At 49.6% G+C, this 22,026-nt stretch overlaps 1 protein-coding gene across 1 annotated transcript in view; it reads left to right on the top strand.

Moving 5' to 3' along the window:
• The first annotated feature begins 4,276 nt into the window (after nt 1–4,276).
• ESRRB (estrogen related receptor beta) overlaps nt 4,277–22,026 on the top strand; it is an 86,489-nt gene continuing 68,739 nt past the window's right edge. Inside the window, exon 1 of the mRNA XM_090268367.1 lies at nt 4,277–4,576. Within this exon, the coding sequence (XP_090124493.1) occupies nt 4,527–4,576 (50 nt within the window). The 5' untranslated portion in view covers nt 4,277–4,526. The remainder of the gene's footprint in view (nt 4,577–22,026) is intronic.

The following is a 22,026-nucleotide window of genomic DNA, read 5'->3' on the forward strand; positions in this document are numbered from 1 at the left end:
GATACCATGGAGCCCTGGCCTGATCTGCACTGTCCGCAGGGATGCACAGGTTAGACTCGCTGTCTAGGCCAGGCCTCCCTTAGTCCTCATGGACTGTCAAGGGGTTCACTTTCCAGACGCGCCTCTGCCAGCGCCGACCCTGGGGTGCAAGAGAAACAAGCGTGGCGTGTGATTCAGACAGGTCCACGGAGGCCTCCTCTCCTTCCTGGGCTGGTGGTAAGAAGTGGCTGCACACCCGAGTGTTTCCCAGGGCATCATTCCCACGTGGGAACTTGGGTTCAGGGAATGTGGGTAAGGGCAAGGGTGAGGGACAGGTGTGGTGTAACGAAACCAGTTGTGTTCCACATTCACTGGACTTAGGGAGCCTGTGGCAGACTCTTCAAAAAGTCCTGGTGGGCCTTACCTTTGAATGGTGAAGCCATCAAGTCCTCTGTCTTCTTGGGGTCTCTGCTGAGTCCCCCAGCTCCTACTAAGTTGCCTGGCTTGCAAGATGAGAGAAAAAAAACATGCCTCTTGTTGGGTTGTAAACATCACATCACAGGGAGGGGTTTCAAGACCCCAGGAGAACCTGCTTGCTGCTGCCTTACGGGTGTAGAAATGACTGATGTCAGAGGAGGCTGTCTCAAGAGAGGGAAGAAACACACCAAGACTAGACTCTGAATGGTGGAGGTTTTCACCAGACCCATGGCAAGGGGTGCTGTGCTGGGGCCAGCTGCTTAGATCATCGCAGGCCACTTGGGCGACCCTCGAGATTCAGGTGCAGGCATTAGGACAGGCCTTTCTAAGGACTTAGAAAGGGAAAGAGGGGTGTTTAGTGTGGACCTGTGCACCACAATCTACCAGATAGTGGGAGTTTTTTGTACTTAGAGAAACACAGGTTTGGGGAGCAGATTGGGCAGAAGCCTTGGTTCCCCACCACCTCCCAGGTGACGCATGGGTGTTGTCAGTGGCACTATTCTGGTTTGGCTTCATATTCCTTAGGAAAGAGCTTGAACTTGGGGAAGGGGAGAGGAGGGAAAGTGGAGAGACTTGTGTACAAAGATATAGGAGTTGGATAAGTGAAAATCCACAGATGGCATGCTTTGCTAGTTCGTTGCTGTGTGACCTTGAGTAGGTCATGTCCCCACACAGAGAAATTGACAGACTTCCTTAATTGTAAAGTCCTATGATGGTTCTAAATGATCCCTGAGCCCTCTTACCTGTAAGGTTCTGTGAATGCAATAAATATCTGTTTAAGGGAGCTTGTCATGAAAACAAAGTGAGCTGGCTGTCCCCTTACACTCTGTGCAGTTACTGTGTCTAACAACTTTTGTCCCCTTTCCTTTTGGCAGGCTTGCCCAGTTAGGGGTGTCAGTATTGGGACACAAGACAGTTAAGGGGGTGACTTAGAGCTTTTTGTTAGAGGTGGGTTACAAATAGTCCCTGCACTAAGTGAGCAGTGGAGCTATGAAGAGATGGTTGAATGACTTTCAAGTTTGAGGGAACTTAAGAGCCCTCCTTTTCCCTCTCTACCGGCTGTTCCACCTTGGTTTCCCGGAGAGGTGGTGACTTTGGCAAGGTCACATGGAGTAGTCAGGACTAGATCCAGGAGTCCTCGACTCTCCCACACTGCCACCTCTCCAGCTAGAGGCATGGAAGCTGACCCTGGCTTTGGGAAGGAATACTATCCCCCATGAACTGCCTATGGACAGAGTAGGAGAAAGGCTGTCCCATGAGCTCTGTGTAACCTGGCCATGGTTGCCTGGGAAAGCAAGGGTGTCTCTGCCAGGGGCCCTCATCTCCCCTGTAGCAGGGTCTGTCTGCAGGCTCAAGCTTGCCAAGGAGGCATAGGGAAAAGAGCTCTGCCCCAGGGCTGAGGAGGCTGGATAGGCACAGCAGAGGACAATCTGAAGAGGGCTGGGTCTCCAGGGCCCCATTCTGGCCCTGGAGGACAATCAGCTAATGCCCAGAAGTGAGGCGGTGCAGATAATGACTGTGTGCAGGCATCAGCCTAGCTTTCTCACCAATACAGACCTCCTCGTTCCCCTCATTTGCCCCCTGTGGCTTTGCATCCACTGCTCTGCACTGTGAAGTTTTCTTTTCATGCTCCACTGAGTGTATTGTCTCCAATTAAAATGGGGCACCCACGCCCAGCAAGGAGTCAGCTGATCCCAGGCAACCTGGCAGGGCCTCACCCCCACTGGGGCAGCAGGTTCTGACACCCCACCCCAAAAGCTACAGTTTACCAATTCATTCAGTAAAATCTTTACCAAGTAATTGCTGTGTGCTGGGCACCATTAAGCCCTGGAGATTCTCTGATGAACAGAAACAGACATGGTCCCTACCTTTCACAGAGCTTACAATCTAGTGTGTGTGCGTGTGTGGGGAGAGAGTATTACTCATACCAATACACATATATGTCATTGCAAACTAACAAATTAGCTGAAACAAAGTGAATAGCAGAAGATTCTGGTGTGGTCTGGAAGGTGGGGCATTCTAAGTGGCAGATACAAGGGCTGATGGGAGCATGGCAGGGGCCGAGGAGGAGCTCAGAGGGACACACGTGAACCTGTCATGTGGGGCCTGCCTTGTACGCTACAGGAAGGACTTGGGCCCCTTTCTGAATTGCAGCAAGGGCACATCATGTGTGCATTTTAGAAAGTGCTTCCCGACTGCTGTGTGCTTGGAGAAGGGACTTCTGGGGCCAGAAAGAATGCAGAGAAACCAGTACTGAGGTCCTGGCAAGATCCGGTGGTTGCATAGACGCTCAAGGAAAGTGTCTCTTCATCCTTTCCATCTCTAATGTGACCAAGTACTTATGTGGTTAAAAAAAAAAAAAAAAAAACGGGGCTGCTGGGGTTCTGCTGACAGAGCAGACATCTTCATCCATCTCTCCGAGATACCTGCCTGAGCCCCGCACGCAGAGAATCCCGCGTTCCTCTACTTCAGCACTTATGAAAAATCTCAGCTGTGCCACATCCTGCACACGCGTCCATTTATCCAAGTCAAGTATCATCTGCTGTCTTTCTGCCCAGTCCCCAGCCCCTCCCGAGAGGCTGGCACCTCCTGGGGTTTCTCACAACCCTCCTGCTTTTATTCCTGAAGTGCTTAAACACTGCCTGGAGTTACACTCCATTTAGACGTTATTTTGATGATAAAATTATTCCTCCCTCCCTTCTGCTCATTGTCTTCTGTAGAATATAGGAGAATAAGGTGGTGGTCTCTCCTGAGGGCTTTTTTTCCCTTTTAAATAATTCTATACCTACTTCCCTCCCCACACTCATTTGAATCATCAAATTGATTATTATCCCTGTGGCTGACACATCTCAAAAGATGGCAAGCCCCAGAAGAAGAATTGGGGCATGACTTATAGCTTGCTTTGGTACAGTGGCAGCCCATAACCATCGGGTTCATGGAGGGAGCAGCAGACAGGCATGCAGGTGTGTTCATAGCTGGGGATTCAGGTGTGTATGTTCAAGTGTCTACTTGTGTGCCTCGAAGTGGATGTGACAGGTTGGTTGTTTTAACCACTATTGTATTTTTCTAAGCGGACCGGAATTTATTTGCCTGTGTCTGTGCCCTGGGTACATTTCTGGGGGTTGCCAATGAAGACAGCGTCATTTTACACACCCAGAGAGCATTTTATAGATGCACACCCTGCATCTAGCCACATGAAAGTGGTTCAGAACCAGCTGGCCCAGGTGAGGGGCGCTGGGCAGGGAATCGTTTCTCTTCTGTGCCTTCTCTTGCTGTCAGGCCTCACCTGCTGGCCTGACCCTTTGCACCTCTGCACACCCAACCCAGGGTAGGACGCTGCGAATTTCTAAGGCTATAGCCTCTTCCTGGTGTGAGAGCAGAGAAGCAGGACTCATTTTTAAATATCTCGAAAACAGACCCATTCCAAAAGGCTGCGAGGTGAGTTTGCTAGACCTGCCAGTTAAAAAGATAGGATAGAGGGTGGCAGGTATACAAGCAGCAAATCTTTCACCCCCCACCCCCCACCCCCCAACCCAGTCCCACGAGCCAGTCGGACAAAAATTGTTTTTCTTTAATAGTGAGAGGGCAGGCCTTGCGGCTCTCACAGCCCTGTCCTCCTGCTGCTCCTCAGGAGGTGGGGACTTCGCCTGAGCGTCTGATTCCATTGAAGTCTCTCAGGCTCACCCCCCTCCCCCCACCCCAGCTTGATTCTGTCACTTTAAGTCCAGCCCCTGAGAGATAGCCAATAGGAGCCAAACCATACATCAGTCTCCTAGCCTTAAAGCTACAGTAGGGTTAGTGGGCTCCAAGTCTCGGGTGCCCGAGCCTCCTCCACGGCGCCCCGTCCCCTCTGCCCGCCAGGAGTGCGTGCAGCAGTGGGAGCGCTGGGCTGGGCGCACACGGTTCTCTGCCTCCTTCTCGCCCCGCCACGGTGCTTCCTCCCACTCTGCCTTCTCCCGCTCCCTGTGCCCCGGCCCGGACTCGCACCTCGCCTGTGCCCTTCACTCGCTCTTCCGCGTGATTTCCCCCGCGGTCTTTCTCTACCAGCTGGGAATGCTAAAGCAGGCCTGATGGACGTGTCAGAACTCTGCATCCCGGACCCCCTCGGCTACCACAACCAGTAGGTGCTCTGCTTCTCCGTTGTTCTCTCTGTCTGTCCTTCTGCCTGTCGGGCTGTCTCTGTCCTGGGTGTCGCAGGTCGTCTTCTAGGCATTCTTGAAGTGGCCGGGACCACGGAGGCACTTGGGGAATGTTGGAAGGGGAAAGCCACACACTTCCTGACTTTCCTTCTTGGGGGTAACCTGCATCTAACTTTTCCCGCCCCCCCCCCTTCACAAACTCTGACTTCTAAAGCAGCGCTTTCTCATTCACGCTTTCTTTCTCTCACGCGGAGAAAATATTTGAGTTTCTGTAGAATGGGGAGGAGCAAGCCTAGAACAGGTGCAGGAAAGGCGCAAAGATATCCTGTCCTGTCTGAGAAAGCTTCCCCGTGGGCCCTTTGACTTTAATATTTATTTCCATATTGGAGATCAGAAATGATCGGCAAGGGGGCGAAATCGCCAAGGAATTGCGTTGCGTTGGTTTGGAAACCGCAGGCGGCTCGCACTGCCTCGCCCCGCGGTCCCACGGAGGCGCCCCGAGGGCGCGCACGCTGCGAGGTTCCGGAGCCAAGGTGCCCCAGGAGTGCGGTCCTCACAGTCCCGGGCGCACTGTGCCCAGCAAGCACTGCGAGGGGAGTCCGCATCCGCCTGGAGTCGGGACACGGGCCCTGTGCGGCGGCGCAGGCAAAGTTGGTTCCCGGCTTTGGAGGAGGCTGCGCCGGCGGAACAGACAGTGGAGATTTCTGTGCCCCGGAGCGGCGTTGCGCTCACCTGGAGGGAACATGGGGTGGTCCAAGTGGCATGAGCATAGGTAGTGGCCCTGGCCCCGGAATTGGACTCCCAGGGTCACCGGGCTTGGGCAGAGCGCCGTGCGCGCGCGCGCAGAGTGAGAAAGAGAAGAACTGATCGACATCCCTCACCCCAGCTGCGGGGGCTACCCTGAGCACCCAAAACTGCGCTCGCTGGGGTTGAGCTCTGGCCACGCACGGTCTCCCTCCCAGAGCCCTCCCGAAGCCCACCTGCCCGGGTACCTGCCCGGGTCTCCCCGCTGGCTTCCGAGTCCCACCGCAACTGCGCTCGTGGCCCGTCGTCTGGGTGTGGGAGCGCGCAGAGTGGTCCCTCGGAATGCTCCAAAAATGATAATAAAATGAAAACTCTAGGTTCTCGCGGACCTGCCTGCTTAACTTCGTGCTCTTTCTCTCTCTTTTTTTGAAGTTAACTAAACTACTGAAGTCACTGCTCCTTCCACCATCCTTTCATTTTTGTACCCCTCCCCCCAAGAACCAGGACGTCCTAAAATAAATACTCAGGAAGTGTGTTTATCCGCCCCCCTCGCTGCCGGACTGCCTCCACCCTGGTGGACCACGCGTGAGAGAGGAGGCAGCTTCACAGCAGCCTCTCATGTCAATGACCGGACTGGCCCAGCCTCCACGCTGACCTTTTTGGTTCTAGTTTTAGGAGTTCCCTGCGCGAGGGTCCTTTAGGTACCCACAGAATTTAGACAAGAGTGTCGGAAGGTGGTGAGTGGGTTGGGAGATGAGGGAAATCCTTCATTATAATGGATTCAGGTTCTCATCAGCTTGAAAAGTGGCTTTTCATTCTGGTTAAAGGTTACACTGAGCCCAGCTTGTACGGCTGGAAGGGTGGGGGTGGGGTAGAGCCCTAAGATGCTCCCTCCTAAAGCGCTTGCTAGTGGGAGCTGTGAAAGAAACCTCGGGGTGGGTAAGTGAGGTTGTGAACAATATTAGATGCTTCTGGGGCATTTTCTCACATAAAACTACCAAGTGCGACAGATAGTGGGTATTTAAATTATTGCCAGAGGTGATTTTTTTAGTTGAGCTCAAAATATCTATGTTTGTGTCCCTGGCTCAAGTCATAGACAATAAATAAGAAAATTCGAATGAGGGAACTATATCCTTTGATTATGTTGCCCAGAAAGTGAGGAGAGACAGAGGGTTTGGCAGCTGGGTAATCCCTCTAGATGATGGCAACCCTGGTTTGAGTTTGAGGAGAAATAGGGGCAAAGAGGGAATGTCAGGGAAACAGCAAAGGGGAATGAGGGAGCAGAGGTCCCGGGTGTCTGGGAAGGGTTTGAAGGGGAAATCATTTATGAACTAAGTCTGGCTCTGGCTTGGATTCCCTACCCTTTCTGGTTTCTTTGCAAAGACTTAGCTTCTCACTCTATGGGGCACAGGTGAATGCATCAATATACCCACTGTTTCCGCAGAGGAGCTAAGCATTCCTTTGCAATGCCCCGCGTGTGCGTTGCTGAGCTGGCCCCATACAGTGATGTGTGCCTCCTAGTGATGAGCTACGCCTGCTCTAGGACAGGGGTACAAAATCTCCAAGGACAAGCTTGTTGTGGAGGTCAGAGGCTGGGGTAGCAGGGAGGCAGCTCTCGGACCTCAACCCCAGTGCTTCATGACAAGTAGCTTTAGAGCCATGGATAGCAAAATAACACAACAGGACAGCACGTTTTGGTTTGTTGGAAGGATGGTAGGACAAATTCATTCACCCCAGTGCTGGTGTTTCTGGGGGAACATATCCATGAGTGTGTTTGTGTGCTCTGTACATGCAGTTTCTACCCATGTGGCTTAATCGGCATGTCTGGACTTAAGAAAACCCAGGGGTGAGGGGACCACAGTTCAGCCCTCCTCACCTGCTAACATGCAGAGAGCATTTTTTTAATGCTTCAATGTTATTCTCACTTTCCCAGGTGAGAAATTCTTTCCCTCTCTCTCTCTCTCTCACATACCCACACACATACTTTAATACCTTTCTATCCTTCATTTTCATTTTCCTGTAGCCAATCCTGTAGGTGACTCCATTACCATTTCTAATCAATATTTTATGTACATATATAATCAGCTGGAGTGGGAGTGCGTGCGCTGCCCTGTGTGTGCCTGTGTACAAATGGATCCATGACCCGCCTGGTGGGAGACCCCCTCGGCATAAAAACTGGGGGTTGGGGGCTGCCAGTGACCACTTTGCTGCTATTAAAGAAACAAAGAACAAATTGTCCTGAAGGTAAAATATGTGGCTTCACACGTAGGAAAAATGCCACATGGTAATTCAGAATCAGTGACCCAGAGAAAAACAAAGAGGGAAATTAATTTTTAATGGTACATTTAAAAATAAATCAGAGCAAGGACATTAGTCTTGGTTTTCCAAGGTAGGGGCTCTAGGAAAAAAAAAAAACCTATGTGTCTGCCACCCTTCTGGAAATGCGGGCTGCCATGGGAGAGGATGGGTGATAGGAGGCTGGACTTGTTCAGGCCCAAGGGCGATAAACTAGGAGGAAGGAGTAGGTCAATGAGGAAGGCCCCAGTCCCACGCCCCAGTCCCAGCTAAGCCCTTTCCAGCTCAGTGGGATCCTGATGTCCGCTGGAAATTTCCTCCCAGAGCTTAGTATTTCCCCCATTCCCTTTATTTTAGAAACAATTCTTTATTTTACCAGTAATTGGGACATATGAAAAGACGTTTCTTAAAAATATGTATACATGAGGAAACAACCTGGGTGGCCAGTAAATATTACATTTAGCCCGAGAAGGGAGGGACAGAGGGGACTTTTCCAGGAAAGCACTGCCAGGGAAGTGGCTGTGACAGAGATTTCATGTCCCAGCCCTGCCTTCTCCCAGTGCCCCCGCCCTAGCTCAGGGGGCCCTTGTAACTTTGCCCTGCATACCTTTTCCATGTTCTTAATAATTGGACAATTTGCCGAATGGTTTTTAAAGATAATCTAAACTCATTGAAAAAGTTTGTCTATTTCCTCAGTCCTCTGCAAGATGCCTTGTTTCTTTTGAGTGCTTGAAACTGGAAAGATCTGTACAAGTGTGACAGGCCGAAGGGAACGAGGTCTGAGAAGGAGAGAGACGTTGAGAGCCTGTGTGCGCGGGGTGGGTGAGGGAACCGCTGAGTGAAGGAGCGGGGTGCAAAAGGCGAGAATTCGGAATGCAGAGAGGCAAGGAGCAGGATGCGTTTGACACCCGTTCTGCAGTGCCCTTCTCTCGAACTTGTCTTCTCAAATGCTTTAGAGGCTGCCTCAACATGATGACGATTATTCGTGGTTCCAATTTAAGGGGAAGGGATAGCAGGTATTTAGATCGTAATCTATTCCTTCAAAGTGAAATCCATGCCACACCCTGAGCACCCCATGCTGATGCCTCCCCACACCCACAGCCCTCGTGGGGCTCTTTCCATCTCTCCTGGAAGTGAGAAGTGAGGTCCTCCAATTGCGGGTCCAGCTGGACCAGGAGGTCTGCCCAGAATTAGCCAGAACTTTCTACAGCTCTGCTGGGTGCTTCTGTCTTGACTGAATATCTCCAGGAGACCCCAGAATATCTTAGTGTTCAACCTCTGATACCCTCCACCAGCACTTAGTTCTTAGAGGGTATATGGGCTCCCCAAGGGGCTTCAGGTAGAGGGTCCACGGACCACGCCCAGAAGCCAGGAAGGGCAAAACTTGGGGATGGACTGGAACCAGAAGCATCTGAGCCCGTATCCTGCCTGTTTGCCCTGGAGGCCGTTTGCTGATTTCTAGGGATAAATCAAAGACTGTAAGTGCTGGTGACCCCTGACTGGGCTTCATCTCTGGCGAGTTCCCCTTTCTCAGTTCCAGCAGCTTAGGACCTCCAGGAACCATCAGACACATGGTCATTCCTCAGAGACGGGGCCCATAGGCTTCCTCTGGTCCTGGTGTTCCCTGGCATGGCTGGTGTGGCCTGGTCCCTGTGCAGGGAGGTGGTGGTGTTTATAATTGCAAATGTAATTAACAGAGGAGCTCTGGGGGCCTGGGATGCTCAACTTCTCTGTGCATCATGGCGACCCTGTGATGGCTGGCTGGGCAGTTAAATCCCACCGGGCCAGTTTGCCCCTGCCTCTGGTAAGGCCACTGACCTTTCACTGATAATGACAGAGCTGTCCTGGATAAAGGGTGGTGGCACCAGACTTCTTCCTCAGAAGGGGTGTCGGGGCAGCATCCAGGAGAGGTGACAGTTGGGGAGTTATTTCTTCCCTAGGCCACTGGACAAATGACCCTTGCCTCTTGTGGCAGTGAGACCCTGTGTGGCAAGCTGCTCTGGGGCATCTCCTCCCACTTCCCCAGCACCCTGCAAGGATGTGATGGGAAGACTTTGGGGCAATGCTGGTCTGTGGCTCCTGGGTCCTTCGTGGAAGAAGGCAGGCTCTAACGGGGACATGGCTTCCAGCAAGTGCTCCTGAGGCTCAGTTGGCAGGGGGATGTGACTGCCTCCTGGCTCCTGGGGTCCGCAGAGCTGGACAGCCACAGTGGGCCCCACTGGGAAGGGACTTGTGGGGATGCCAGCAACAGGAGAGCACAGGCTCAATTTGTCCCTGAGAGCAGAGAGCTCCCAGCCAACATCCAACATAAGGCACTGAAAGACCAGACAAGCGGGGAACCATGGAGCCGCATGATCTTTATTTTCCCCCCTTCCTCCGAGTGTACTTGTATCTGCCTATCTGCAGCATCTTTCTGTACTGATCAGGGTTGAAACAGAAAGGATCTTAAAGCATCTTTATTTATACACAGTGGCTTAAGGGAGTGTGAAGGCCTGTCTTGTTGCCATTGTAGAGGATATCTCTGAACCCCAAAACGTCAAAAGCTGCATCCATTCCTAGGAGAGTTCCTACCTGGAGGGTCTGAGTGCACACAAATGTGAGAGTGTGTGATGGTGCTGTTTCCTTTTAGGGTGGGAGAAAGAGGGGTCAAGGAGCTCTGCTCTTTAAACACAGCCCCCGCTCTGCTGTCTGTGGTACCCCGGGCCTGGGCGAAGGTCAGGCTGTGGACACATTCCGGGGGGGGGGGCTGTGGAGCATTGGGCTTTTTCCATGGTGTGAAAGGGAACACAGAGGGACCTGAGGGTGGGCTGTCCCTGCAGCCCGAGGAGTTAGGCCTTTCTTAAGAGCCTCTGCAGTATTCTGGCCTGGGCAGGGCTGGGCAGACCCCAGAGAAAAAGGTCCTGCCCTTCTCTGGGGTAACAGATGGCCACACTCAAGGGAGCACTTTGCCAGTTCTGGTCCAGGATCCCGGCTTCCCCTTCTTCCCAGAGGTAGCCATTGGCAGCCTGTAGCTGGAAGGGTCAAATGTTTTCTTAAATGGTGGAAAATCATACTGGTTAATCTGCCTGTGGGACTTTCAGTATGGAATTGGACACGGTAGGGAAAAAAAAAACCTATTGGCTGAATGTCTTAAATTCAAATTTGTATGAGCTTGGGTTAAAATAAACCCCAAACAAAAGTTTTCATGGGGGTTAGAGAAATAAATTTTTTTTCATTTTTTTAACCTATATACATTTTAGTCCCAAAGAAGTTCATTTTCTCTCCCCCCACCCCCTTTCTTAGGACTTTAAAATATTCTATTCAGTATCGTCATTCAGCATCTCCAGGGTTGAGCCTTTTCTGGGAATGGTTTTCTGGATAATGTTATTTTATTTCTCAATGTCATTTCATGCAGAGGTCAAAAGGCAGTTAAACAAACTCTGACAAGGTTTTGTTTTTATCTTCTGGTTTCAAATGTGATCAGTTTTCACTTAAAACTATATCAGGGTCCTCTCCTGCCAATTACAGCAGCAGCCGGACCATTGGTGTTTATGAAAGGTTGTGTTTAAAATTGTACGAATGCAAAGCGCCCGAGTCAAGCCGTTTCATCTAGGAAGCTAGGAGTTTCAAAACCCTTAATACTGGGTGTTCTTTTAACTTGGCTCTTTTAAAAATTGCTTGAATTATCTTGAATTTATAAGTTAGCTTTTTCTTTTCTTCTTTGTAAGTTAAATTTTTTTATTATATTTATTAAGATTCATGGTTTTGGTATTTGTTACCTGGTATGTATTTTTTTTTTTTAAAAGATACCTGGAAAATGACTTTTGAGCACCACGATCCTTTTTGTGTGTTCTTGGTGTCCAAAGGGCAAAGAAAAAGGAAATACGGTTGTAAAGGAAAGCTTTGAGAAGGAGGGGGGTGTGAGGGATGATGTTTTAGGTGAGTTTCTCTCATGTCTTATGAGGTAACCTTTTTCTTTGTCTTTATTTTTTCCCTTTATTTTCATTTCAAGTTGCTCTAGTTTACCCTTGTCGTTTTACCCCTCTTTGATTGTATATGTTTTGGAGGAAGGAATCTAGGGTGTGTGGGTCTGTGTGTGTGTACCTGCACGTGTGTGAGTGTGTATGTGTGTGTACAAGTGTGTGGGTGTGTTCGAGCTGTTTGGAGGGCCAGAGCACGCTGAGGCGGGCGAAGTCACAAAGCAGTATGCCTGGGGTTGGGTGCCCTGTCCTGACTCAGCAGTCAGTTTTCTTAACGCGCTGTCAGTAGCCAGCTCACCTGCATTGGTGGGAACAGGAAGGTGAAGGCCCCCTGCTTACAGGCAAATGCCAGGTTTGCTGTGTCTGTCACCCGAGGAAGAAGGCAACAGGGACTGGAGGTGTGGGTGAGGCCATCAGGAAGCACAGAACTTTATTCAAAACTAATTTTTAAATCTCTCCCTCTCCTCTCACTTCCGGGCCCTTTGAGCTCTTGTTTGGGATCTTGGTGGATGTGGAGCCAGTGAGCTGGTGTGTCGTTTTGTTTTTGCCATCCTCATTGATCAGCAGAAGACATTCCCTTTTGATGGTGGAACATCCCTTCAGCACACATGCAGAGTGCAGTATTTGTCCTTTTCCTTTTAGCCTCACCCTTTGTCATTTGTGTGTTGACATTGTCTACCTAAGCAATCAAGCTAATAAGCTTTGGCAGAAAGAACACCGCTTTTACAGAAATAATAGCAATAATGCTAGGGCTGTAATAATTATGAGAACAGTAATAACAGCTTGCAGCTTTTCCTCCCCAAAAGCGCAAAGCAATTCTCATAACCAGTTTCTCATAGTAACCAGATAAGTGTTGCTGTGTCTTTCGCCCGAACATAAATGTTTTTCTGCAAACATAAACATGCATGTCTAAATTCCTCCAGGAGCTAAAACTACCTGGTCTCTGAAATAGGAACAGACGGGTAGAGGAGAATATGGTGTTAGTCACATGCCCCCCATCCCCTGAAGACAGGCTAGGTGTGTTGCCTTTGAACTAGGAAGGGAGGAATGTGTCTCGTAAAGGATGCTGTGTTAGGTCTGAACCCACCACCGTGAGCTTCTGAGGCCCCATGCCACGCTCTGCTTCTCAATCCCCCCAAGTTCCTAGGTTCCTCTGACTGCAATCTCAGGAGCGGTTTGCAGACCAAAGGCACACAGAGGACGAGGGGGAGGGGGGTTATGGCTTGGCGCATGTGAATAGCTGGGAAAAGAACTGTGTGAAGAGAGAGGCAAAGTCACCTCGCCACCCTTGATTGCCTTTTGGGCCATTCAGCTTCTCTGAGGCTGCTGTTCCCTGCTCCGGAGTACCTCCACCTGCCCTCTGGAGGCAGAGATTAGAGGGAGGGAAAGGGGAAGCTGACCCTCTGGATCCTGTGACCCCTCTCATGGCTCTTCATTGCCGACCTCCTGACTCCGATCTGCTCATCTGCAAGTCACTTTTGAAATCGGCGCTGCCTTTGTTATTGCCTCTCATTCTTCATCACCCCCCCCCACACCCGCCTTTTTTTGTATGTGTCTTGGAAATGGGAGGCAGCCTAATACACGAGCCTAATATAATAGAAGGCACTTAATATACCAGGGTCCCTCAGGGGTCTTTATTTTTTTTCTATTTTAATATTTTTACTTGAATTCTTGTTCAATTTTTTTTCTAAAAAATAAAACAGCCCAAAGCTTTGGGTTATTAATTGATTATTAACTGATTTAACAAACAAAACAGCCTGCCCCCAAGGATCCCAGCAAGAGTCTGGCCGTGCTGTTCAGGTTGAGAGCTGCTTTTCTCCCCTCAATTGGTGAGAAACCTTAGAGCTTCAATTCCCTTGTTGGACCCTCGGTAAAAAATTAATTCATGAATAATAAAAACCAATCAGTCTTGTTGCGTTTAAGAAGGATTAGGAGAAAGGGTGTTTTTTTCTTATGGAGAACATTTGGAATCTGCATGTCATTGTCACTGAGGGTTGGGATGGCTTGAGCGTGCCTTTATTCACATGCAGGTGGGCTGTTTATTATCCGGGGGTGCAACACATCTCCCTCAGCCCTGAGGTCAACTTACTGGAAAGACTGTTACTGGTTGCCCACTCACTTCGCTCTCACAATTCCATACCCCCAGCCAGTTGTCACTTATCGACATGAAGACAGTTTCCTGTGTAAGTGGCACATAACCAAGTAGCAACAGACCTGGTGTTGCATTATGAATGAGCAGGTTTGTTGATAGGATGTTGTCCTTCTTGGTTTCCATTCCCTTTCTTTCCCTGGGAAGTACTTGACCAGAAATGCACATGTCTTTGCAAGAACTACAGAAATTAGACCTGTCAATACTATTTTTAGTTTCCATGAATAGTATGTATCTCTCAGGGTTGTTGAGGAGATTAAACAGAGTTAATTCACAAGTGGAAGGACATAGCAGGTGTATATTAAGCATCCCACATTCTTATTAATTTCTTGATGCTATCTTTTGGAAGTTACTTTTTATTCTTTTGACATAGCCTCTCAATGAGAGTCCTCAGCAGTTAAGACTGGGACGCTTGGACTGATTACTTTGTTTAATGAGATCAGTGTAGCCTGGTTTCCCATATGCAACACAGGAGATTAGGGAGGGAATTATGATTTGAGACAGGGGTGATGAATAGGAAATTTCCTCTGAATGAACCCCTATATCCTCAGCCATGTGGGCAGAGTTGCCCAATGAGTATAGCACACCCAGTTAAGTTTGGATTTTAGATAACCCCCGAATAATTTTTTAGCATAAGTATGTTCTATGCAGTATTTGCTAAATCTGACAACCCTACCCATGTGTGTTTTTCTTAAACTGTTCTGATTAAGAAACACATTTACCTTATTTTTCTTGTTTTTGATGAATGCCTGAAAGAACAATGATGTGTTTAGTGTTTTCAAATTGTTTTTTAAATGACTATCTTTAACTTTTTGCCAATATTAACTTGTTCGGTTGGCCATATCCTTAGAAGCTAGTGGGTACAAGTGACTTCTGTCATCCAGACATATTGATAGAGTTGCAATTAGGTGAGCAAATCTGCCAAATGAGGTCTTCTAACACAGGACCCAAAGCTATTGAATTCTGCCTTGGGGAGGAGCAGGGTAAGCCCAGCCGTTTCAGGAACCTGCCTCTGCATGATGCTTCCCTGACAAGCAGGCTGGGGACTGGACTGCTAGAACCAGAGCCCCAGTAACCGGAAGCTGCTCTTGCTGCACTTTGGAAGCCAAGGCAGTAGCCTCTCCCCCCCTTCCCACACAAGGACAGGAGGCTAACCCTCTGGAGGCATCCACTAGGTTACTCTGGGGACACTGCCCCAATCAGTGTTAGATGGTGGACCAGGGAGGACAAAGGGATAAACCTCAGACAGCCAGTAGGGAGCATAGATGAACTGGGGCTCACTAAAGGGGGACCAGCGAACCCCAGCTTCTCTTCACAGCCTGGGTAAACACACCATTGTTTTAAGCGTTGCACCTTCACAGCCCAGAGTATAGGGAATGGAAGAGCTCTAGAGCCCCCTGCAGGCCCTCTATTGCACTGCACCTCATGGACCACTATGGAGCCTTCACAGGATGCGAAGGAGTGTGGAAGATCCCAGTGGGTGAGCCCGCAGAAACGCAGGATCCTGGAGGAGTGAGCGCAGGACTCCTGCTCCAGAAAGCACCTCTGGCTTGGGAGCCACCTTTCAGAGCCATGCTCCGCGCATGCTCTTTAGCACACACACACATGCACACGGGTGCACACACACACAAACTCTCACCACACACTCCTGAGTCCATGGCTTGCCTGACCTCCAGGAAAGTGCTCAGGCCTCATTCCCTCTGAGGAAAGCCCTCCAGCTGCTGCACATGTGGAAGCAACGCAGCCAGCAACATTGTCAGAGCCCAGTACTTCTGTTTAGATTCTGTTCTCCCAGACACCTGACCCCCTGGGGATCATTTTAGGGTGGGTTTGCTGGAAGAAAATCTTTAGGGGAGACAAAAAAGCTAAAAATAAGCTATAGTGTCAGAAGTGGGCAGTTGTAATAACAGTAATAGTGGCAATCATCGACATTTATTGAGCACTTCCTATGTGCCAGGCTTTGTTCTAAGAATGTGTCATCTATTAACTTATTTCTTCCTCACAACACTTCCGTGAAGTAGGTCCTATTACCATGCCCATTTGACAGGTAAGGAAACTGAGGTACAGAGACATTAAGTCACTTGCCCAAGGTCACATGGCTGGGATTTGCTCAGGGCCAGTCGGACTGTGAGCCTGCTCTCCTAACCACTATGTTAAGTGCCACTCATTGCATCTGGAATTTCAGCTTTCTAATTCCAGCTTTCAGGATACCCCTTCTTAGCTGTGTAGGTCAGACACATAAGTGAAGTTTAGGGTGGAGCTGGAAGGGGATATGGGGCCCCATGTCTCGTTTTTGAAGTGGCAGATGGAAGAATTGCCCTGCAGCCTGTTTCACTGGCACAGGGGAAGGTAGAGAAAGAAGCCCCCAACCCCCAGTCTACTTGGCAAACTTCTATTTATCCTTTAAAACCCTACTCACATATGCCCTTCTGGGTGAAGCCATCCCTGGCCCCTCCCAAGGGGAATCTCTCTCTCTCTCTCTCTCTCTCTCTCTCTCCCTATCTTTCTCCTTGTAGCTGCAATCTGGCCCATGCCCCTGACTGGTTGTAAATCTGTTGAACTTGAATATGTACTTATATTTTCCCACTAGATTATGAACTCCTAGAGTATAAACTCGTCTCTGTGTCCCCACTGTCTAGGACAGCGCCGGGCACAGAGGAGGTGCTTAATGCATATTAGTGTAGTTGACCCAGGAAAATGGGAAGTGGGTGAGGGCAATTCCAAGGACATAGAGGGAGGGCAAAGGCATGAAAAAAGTGGCCAGGAGGGACCTGGTTCTGCAGAGCCTGTTGTCTTGTTCATCAAGAGGGGCAAAGCTGGCTGGCTAGGTGGGTGTCCCTGCCCTTCTCGGAGGCAGAATGTGTCATGGTTAGGAGGAAATCTCTGGCTTCAGTTGGATTGAGTTTAAATCCTGGCCCTAGGGGTGTGTTGGAACCAGCTCAAACTGGCTCAGGAGAGCTGACTGTTAAATTTTCAGGAATTTTGTGAGCTGATGGTTAAACACAAACATTATTGAAAATGAAATTATATACACTTATGATTACATACATTGTATTCAAAACAGTGGTAATAAGGACTCAAAACTCATTACTTCCTCATACTTTACTCCCTTGAGCTTTAGGTTCTTGAAGTAAGTGTGCATCTAATGTGTCTGTAGGTGGGAGTACTCTATGGCAGAGTGTTAAGGGGCCACCTCCTCAGAGGAGCATGATGTCAGTGATGTCACATTGCAGCTGGAACCCGGCCACGATGGGAGTGTTTACACTATGGAGGTCAACAAATGCTTCCAATCAGTCCCCCTTTTCCAGCCAGCTGTTAAACCTGTGCCACCACCCCACTGCCTGGCTGCACGACATCCCAGCTCTGTGACCCTGGATAAGTGACTTAATCTCTCTGTGCCTCAGAGTCCCTCACTGGCAGTGATTTCCTGGTTGTTATAAAATTCAACATTGATCACCATACAGTACTTAAAGCCAAGACTGGTACACAGTAAGTGCTCAATACCTTTTGGCTCTTTTGAGTATTTCTTCCTCCTGGCCCCAGCCTTGGCCCTATCCAAAGTCTATTGGAATGGACGACCTTCCCAGGGTGGAATGTGAGTTTTATGCCCAGGGTGGAAGGTTATTGCTTTTCCCTGCTGGACTCTTGCTCTTGGGATTTAACTATAGTAGCTCAAAGTAGGAAACATAAAACTAGTTTTTCAAGCGGAGTGGTGGGGAGGTGTATACTCAATCCCTCGGGCCATAGAGGATTGTGCCCTAGGCCCTGTGAGGAACTGGGACCACAGCAGCCCCAACCTGGTTGAACAGGTGAGACCAGCTTGGGCGGGGTCAAAGCAGATACTAGGAATATCCAGGCTTCAGGCTGAAGGGATGTTCTGCAGGTGGCTGTGGTGGGTCCCTAAGATCACGTGAGGGGGCAGTTCCTCTCCCTGAAAATGCTTGGGGGGTACAGCCATGCCCACAAAGGCAAGGGCCCCTCTGGCTTTGGAAGATGAGGGAATATTCCAGAGCCTTCCCAAGTTAGCGCGCAGGCTGGAGACAGCTCGAGCTGGGGTTTCGTTGGCCGAGCTGCAGTTGCTGGGGTATCCCAGAGAAAAGCGGGAAGTAGAGAGCATCTGGTCTGCAGCTCCCAGGAAGGCTCAGGCCTGGGAGACGGGCAGGGTGCCCTGTGCCCCTTGAGGAGGGCTTTGCGCTGGCAGGGCATTGGCGCAGATCACTGGAAACCGCTTCAGGCTCAGACCTTCAGCATCAGGAGGTCCAGCTCCGTTGTTACACATGGTTCTCGGCCAGGCCGACCCACTTCCAGTGGTAAGCGAACTGCGGGCCAACAGATTGCAGGTAATGGCCAGGCCTACCAGCTGTACATGCCAGGAAATGTGTGCACTGGGCGGAATTGCTGGTGGGTTACCTGTACAGGTTGTTGGCCGGCCAAGAGTGCCTGGTTGAGGAGGTGAGGGAGGTCTGAACTTAAGAGTTTCCAATTCACGCCAAGGCACACAGGGCAGCAAGGTGAGAATCCAAGGGGTTCAGGGCCTAGAAGGGGGCTGAGGGGTCCTAGGCCCTGACTCCTACACAGGGAGCAGCCCCCCTTACATGTGTCCCGGCTCTCTGACGGCCACTGTGTTTCTCTTTGCCCAGCGCCACCCCTGCAGCCCGAATGGAGAGATCGATGACTCTTCATTCAAAAGACTTGCTGCAATTTTTAGAAGTTGCCCACAGCTCTCAGCAGGCACAGAGTAGGAAGGACACCCAGGCCCTGCTCTTGCTGCTGCTGCTAATTCAGGATGCCCATGGAGCAGAGATGTGCTGGGAGCCTGTGTTCCCAGACTCAAGGTGCCTGGTGGGGTGTGGGTGTGGGGGTACGTGGGAGGCGCTGGGGGCCAGTACCTAGCGGGCCTGCCTTAACATTTGGGGTTTTATTTCCTTTGTGTTCCCTGAGCTCTTCCCACCCCCACCCCTAGCTCCACACCTGACAAGCAGGGCAGTCCCAGGAAGGGACCCTGTTAGGCTTGACTTGGGGCAACAGTAGGGGATCTAACCTGCCCTCCTTTAGAGACAGGCACTCCTCAACAAAAGGCTCTCATTGCCCTGGGAAGTGCCCCTAACATGGCTCCATGAGACACCGCAGGTGTGATGGTGGCCATCAGCCTCACTTGTCCCCTCTACCCCTCGAAACCTCCAAGCCTTGGCCCACCGGGCACTTCCCTGTGGTGACAGTAATGAAGAGAGTTACACGTGGCATGGCAATGGATCATTTTGTGAGATCTGTAAATGTAGTTTTCTAAAAAATTTTATATTTTATGACATCTCAACATTGCATGAAGTATCTTTACAGCATTCCCTCACTTATCGCAGGTATTATGTTCTAGACGCCCCCACGATAGGTGAAAATTCATGAAGTAGGAACCTTACATTTATTTTAGTATTTATATATATTTTAAGGCTTTATAAACCCTTCCCACACACTTATAAACCGTTCCCAGTCCCTTATTAACCTTTCCCACTCCCTTATGAACCTTTTCCACACTTTTATAAACACTACTTATGTTCTTAAACATATTCTACACTCTTAAACCTATGTAACTAACAACATACATATACAGTACTGCAAAATCCCACGATATAGCGAAAAATCTGCAATAAATAATTAAATATAATATTTTTAAAAATCCTGCGACACAGTGAGGCCGCGATAAGTGAACTGCGATATAGAGAGGGACTACTGTATTGCAAAGAAAAAATGTTACGTGGGATCAGAGTGGTCCAATAAAACAAGGACCCCTGGCAGCCAAGCCATGGCCACAGGGAGAGCGGAGGTCAGGCTAGGAGGTGGGTCTACGGGGCGGGGCCCATGTCAAGGGTGTGACCGGATAGGGGCTGTGCCTGTAGGTGAGTCTGCAGTGTTTCCAGGAAGGCACTGGACCAGCAGCAGGTGCCCACATACAGCAGGATCTGAATCAGAGGCCTCTCCTCTGTGGCACGGGGGCTTGGGGTGCCCAGGAGGGCTCAGGCAAGGGTCTCCATAGCTGCAGTATTCCCAGGGGCAACACTTTGGAGGTCAGTTTATACCATCCACCCAGGTGAGGCCAGAGAGAGTGCCATGACAGGTCCACTTGACCAGTCCAGGTGAAATTAATTTCTCTCTGATTCTGCAACTCTTTGCTCTCTATCCATTGCACTAGTCCTATATTTCAGCCTCTGTCATCCTAGGCCTGTGTCACTGTATTTTTCTCTTCTGCTGCTAGTGGCAACAGTAATCATTGCTAACAGCTGCTGAAGGCCTACTATGAAACAGGCACTGTGCAAAGTGTTTTTTTCAGCTACTCCTACCTTTTGCCTCCTCTCTGGGCCTTCTTTTCTAAAGGTGCACCCCTGGGAACCCCTGAGGGCCCTGCATGGCTAGTATAAGGATGTTCTATTTCCTGGAGGGAGAAGGCAGGAGGTGGGGGCTGGGGAAGGCCCAAGATGCTCATTGGCGCCTGAGCCTCATTTTACAGATGGGAAACGGAGGCCCTGAGCAGTTGGGGCCTTGTCTATAGTCCTGGCGCTCAGGTGGGGCACTAAGCCCAGGCCCCAGCCTCTTAAGCCCCACCCAGCACCTTGTCTCACGCTGCCTGTCTTTCCGAATGTAAATTCTATTTGCCCTCAGCTTCAGTAAGTGCTCCAATGTCTTGTGGTCTTGAGGACTTGGACTGTGAGCCTCAGGGCTGAGTAGTGCAGATCAAAGACCCCATGTGCCACTGTCACACCGGCCGCATGCCAGGCCAGGCCACCAGACTGCAGGAGCCAGACAAAACCAGAGGAGCGCTGGACGGACTGACACAAACAATTCCAATTTGAAAAATGATAATAAATCAAAGAATTGAAAGAGTTTCAAATAGATGGAAGCTGGTGGGATACAGGATGAGCTGATCTTCCTGGCAAGGTGGCCTTCTCTTCCACATGGTTCCTCTGCCATTGTCCCCTGATGCAGGCCTTTGACTTCCTCATGCTTCTCTCCCCAGGCCACCTCTTTAAGCCCTTCTCCATAATTGGTGACTGAAGGGGAGACAGAGTAAGGAGCTTGTCTTCCTGTGGGCATGTGGAAGAGACAAGTGGAAGAGACAATGGGAGATACAAGCTACATGACAATAAAGACCACATACTCTGCCGCTCACATCGGCCTTCCTTGTGTCTTGCCCCACAGCTGGCATGAAAATAGGAACACGGTGCCCTGCTGCCAGCCCTGTGGGTACTTCCAGGCAGCATCCCGGCTAACTGTAGCCCATGTCCAAGGTCAGCACCTAACCAGCCATCCTTGAGCTGAGGTCAGCGTCAGGGCCTGGCAGTGCTCCTGTGCCTATAAACACGGCTGGCTCAGCTGGCGAGGCTAGAGGAGGACTCCTTGGAGGAGGGAGAGGGTGGGACCTTTGATGTCAGATGGGTCTGAATTCACCTGGCAACTCTGCCCGCTACCCTTGCTGTATAGCCCGGGCAAGTCACCTAGCCTCCCTGTGTCACTCTGGCCTCATCGGGAAAATTGAAATAATAATCCTTCCCTTACAGGGTTACAGGAAGATTCAATAAAATGATACTTATGAAATGCTCACACAGGGGTATTGTTGGGACTTCACGATTCAGTCATGCCCTGAACATCCTCTGTTACCACTGCTGTGGTTATTTGCGAATTCACTTTAAAGTATTACCGAATTGTGGGTTTATTATATTTTTTCCAACCAATGGAGAATAAAAGTACCAAGATTATGATACAGGGGGTCAGGAAATATTGTGGCATTAAAAAGAGACACTCATAGGTCCATCTGGACTGCTACCAAAATATAACCAACATAGAGTTAAGTGGAAAACAGTGGGTAGCCAAACGGAATACAGGGTGGGCAAAAGTAGGTTTACAGTTGTTCTTATGGAGAATAATACAATAATTAATAAATTATAATACAAGCATAAGCTCGGTTTCACATACTTGTAACTATAAACCTACTTTTGCCACACCCTGTATATAGTAAAATTATATTAATGGTTTTAATTTTCAATTGCTAGGCATAAGCATTGGAAACTTCTGGAAGGAGACACAAAAAACTGTCATTTGAGTCACATCTAGGGAATCTACTTGAGAAACTTGGGATTGGGAGAGATTATTACTTTTGATTTCACCCTTTAGATCGTATGCGAGTATTTATTCTTAATGAAAACAATTTTCATTTAAATATTAAGGAAGCCAAAGCACACAAGCAGACTAACAAACTCTCCCAAGAAAAACCTCGAAATAAAAGAGGGTCCTTCTA

This window comes from Furipterus horrens, unplaced genomic scaffold (assembly GCF_987537825.1).
Source record: "Furipterus horrens unplaced genomic scaffold, mFurHor1.1.pri manual_scaffold_3, whole genome shotgun sequence".
NCBI classification, from domain to species: domain Eukaryota; kingdom Metazoa; phylum Chordata; class Mammalia; order Chiroptera; family Furipteridae; genus Furipterus; species Furipterus horrens.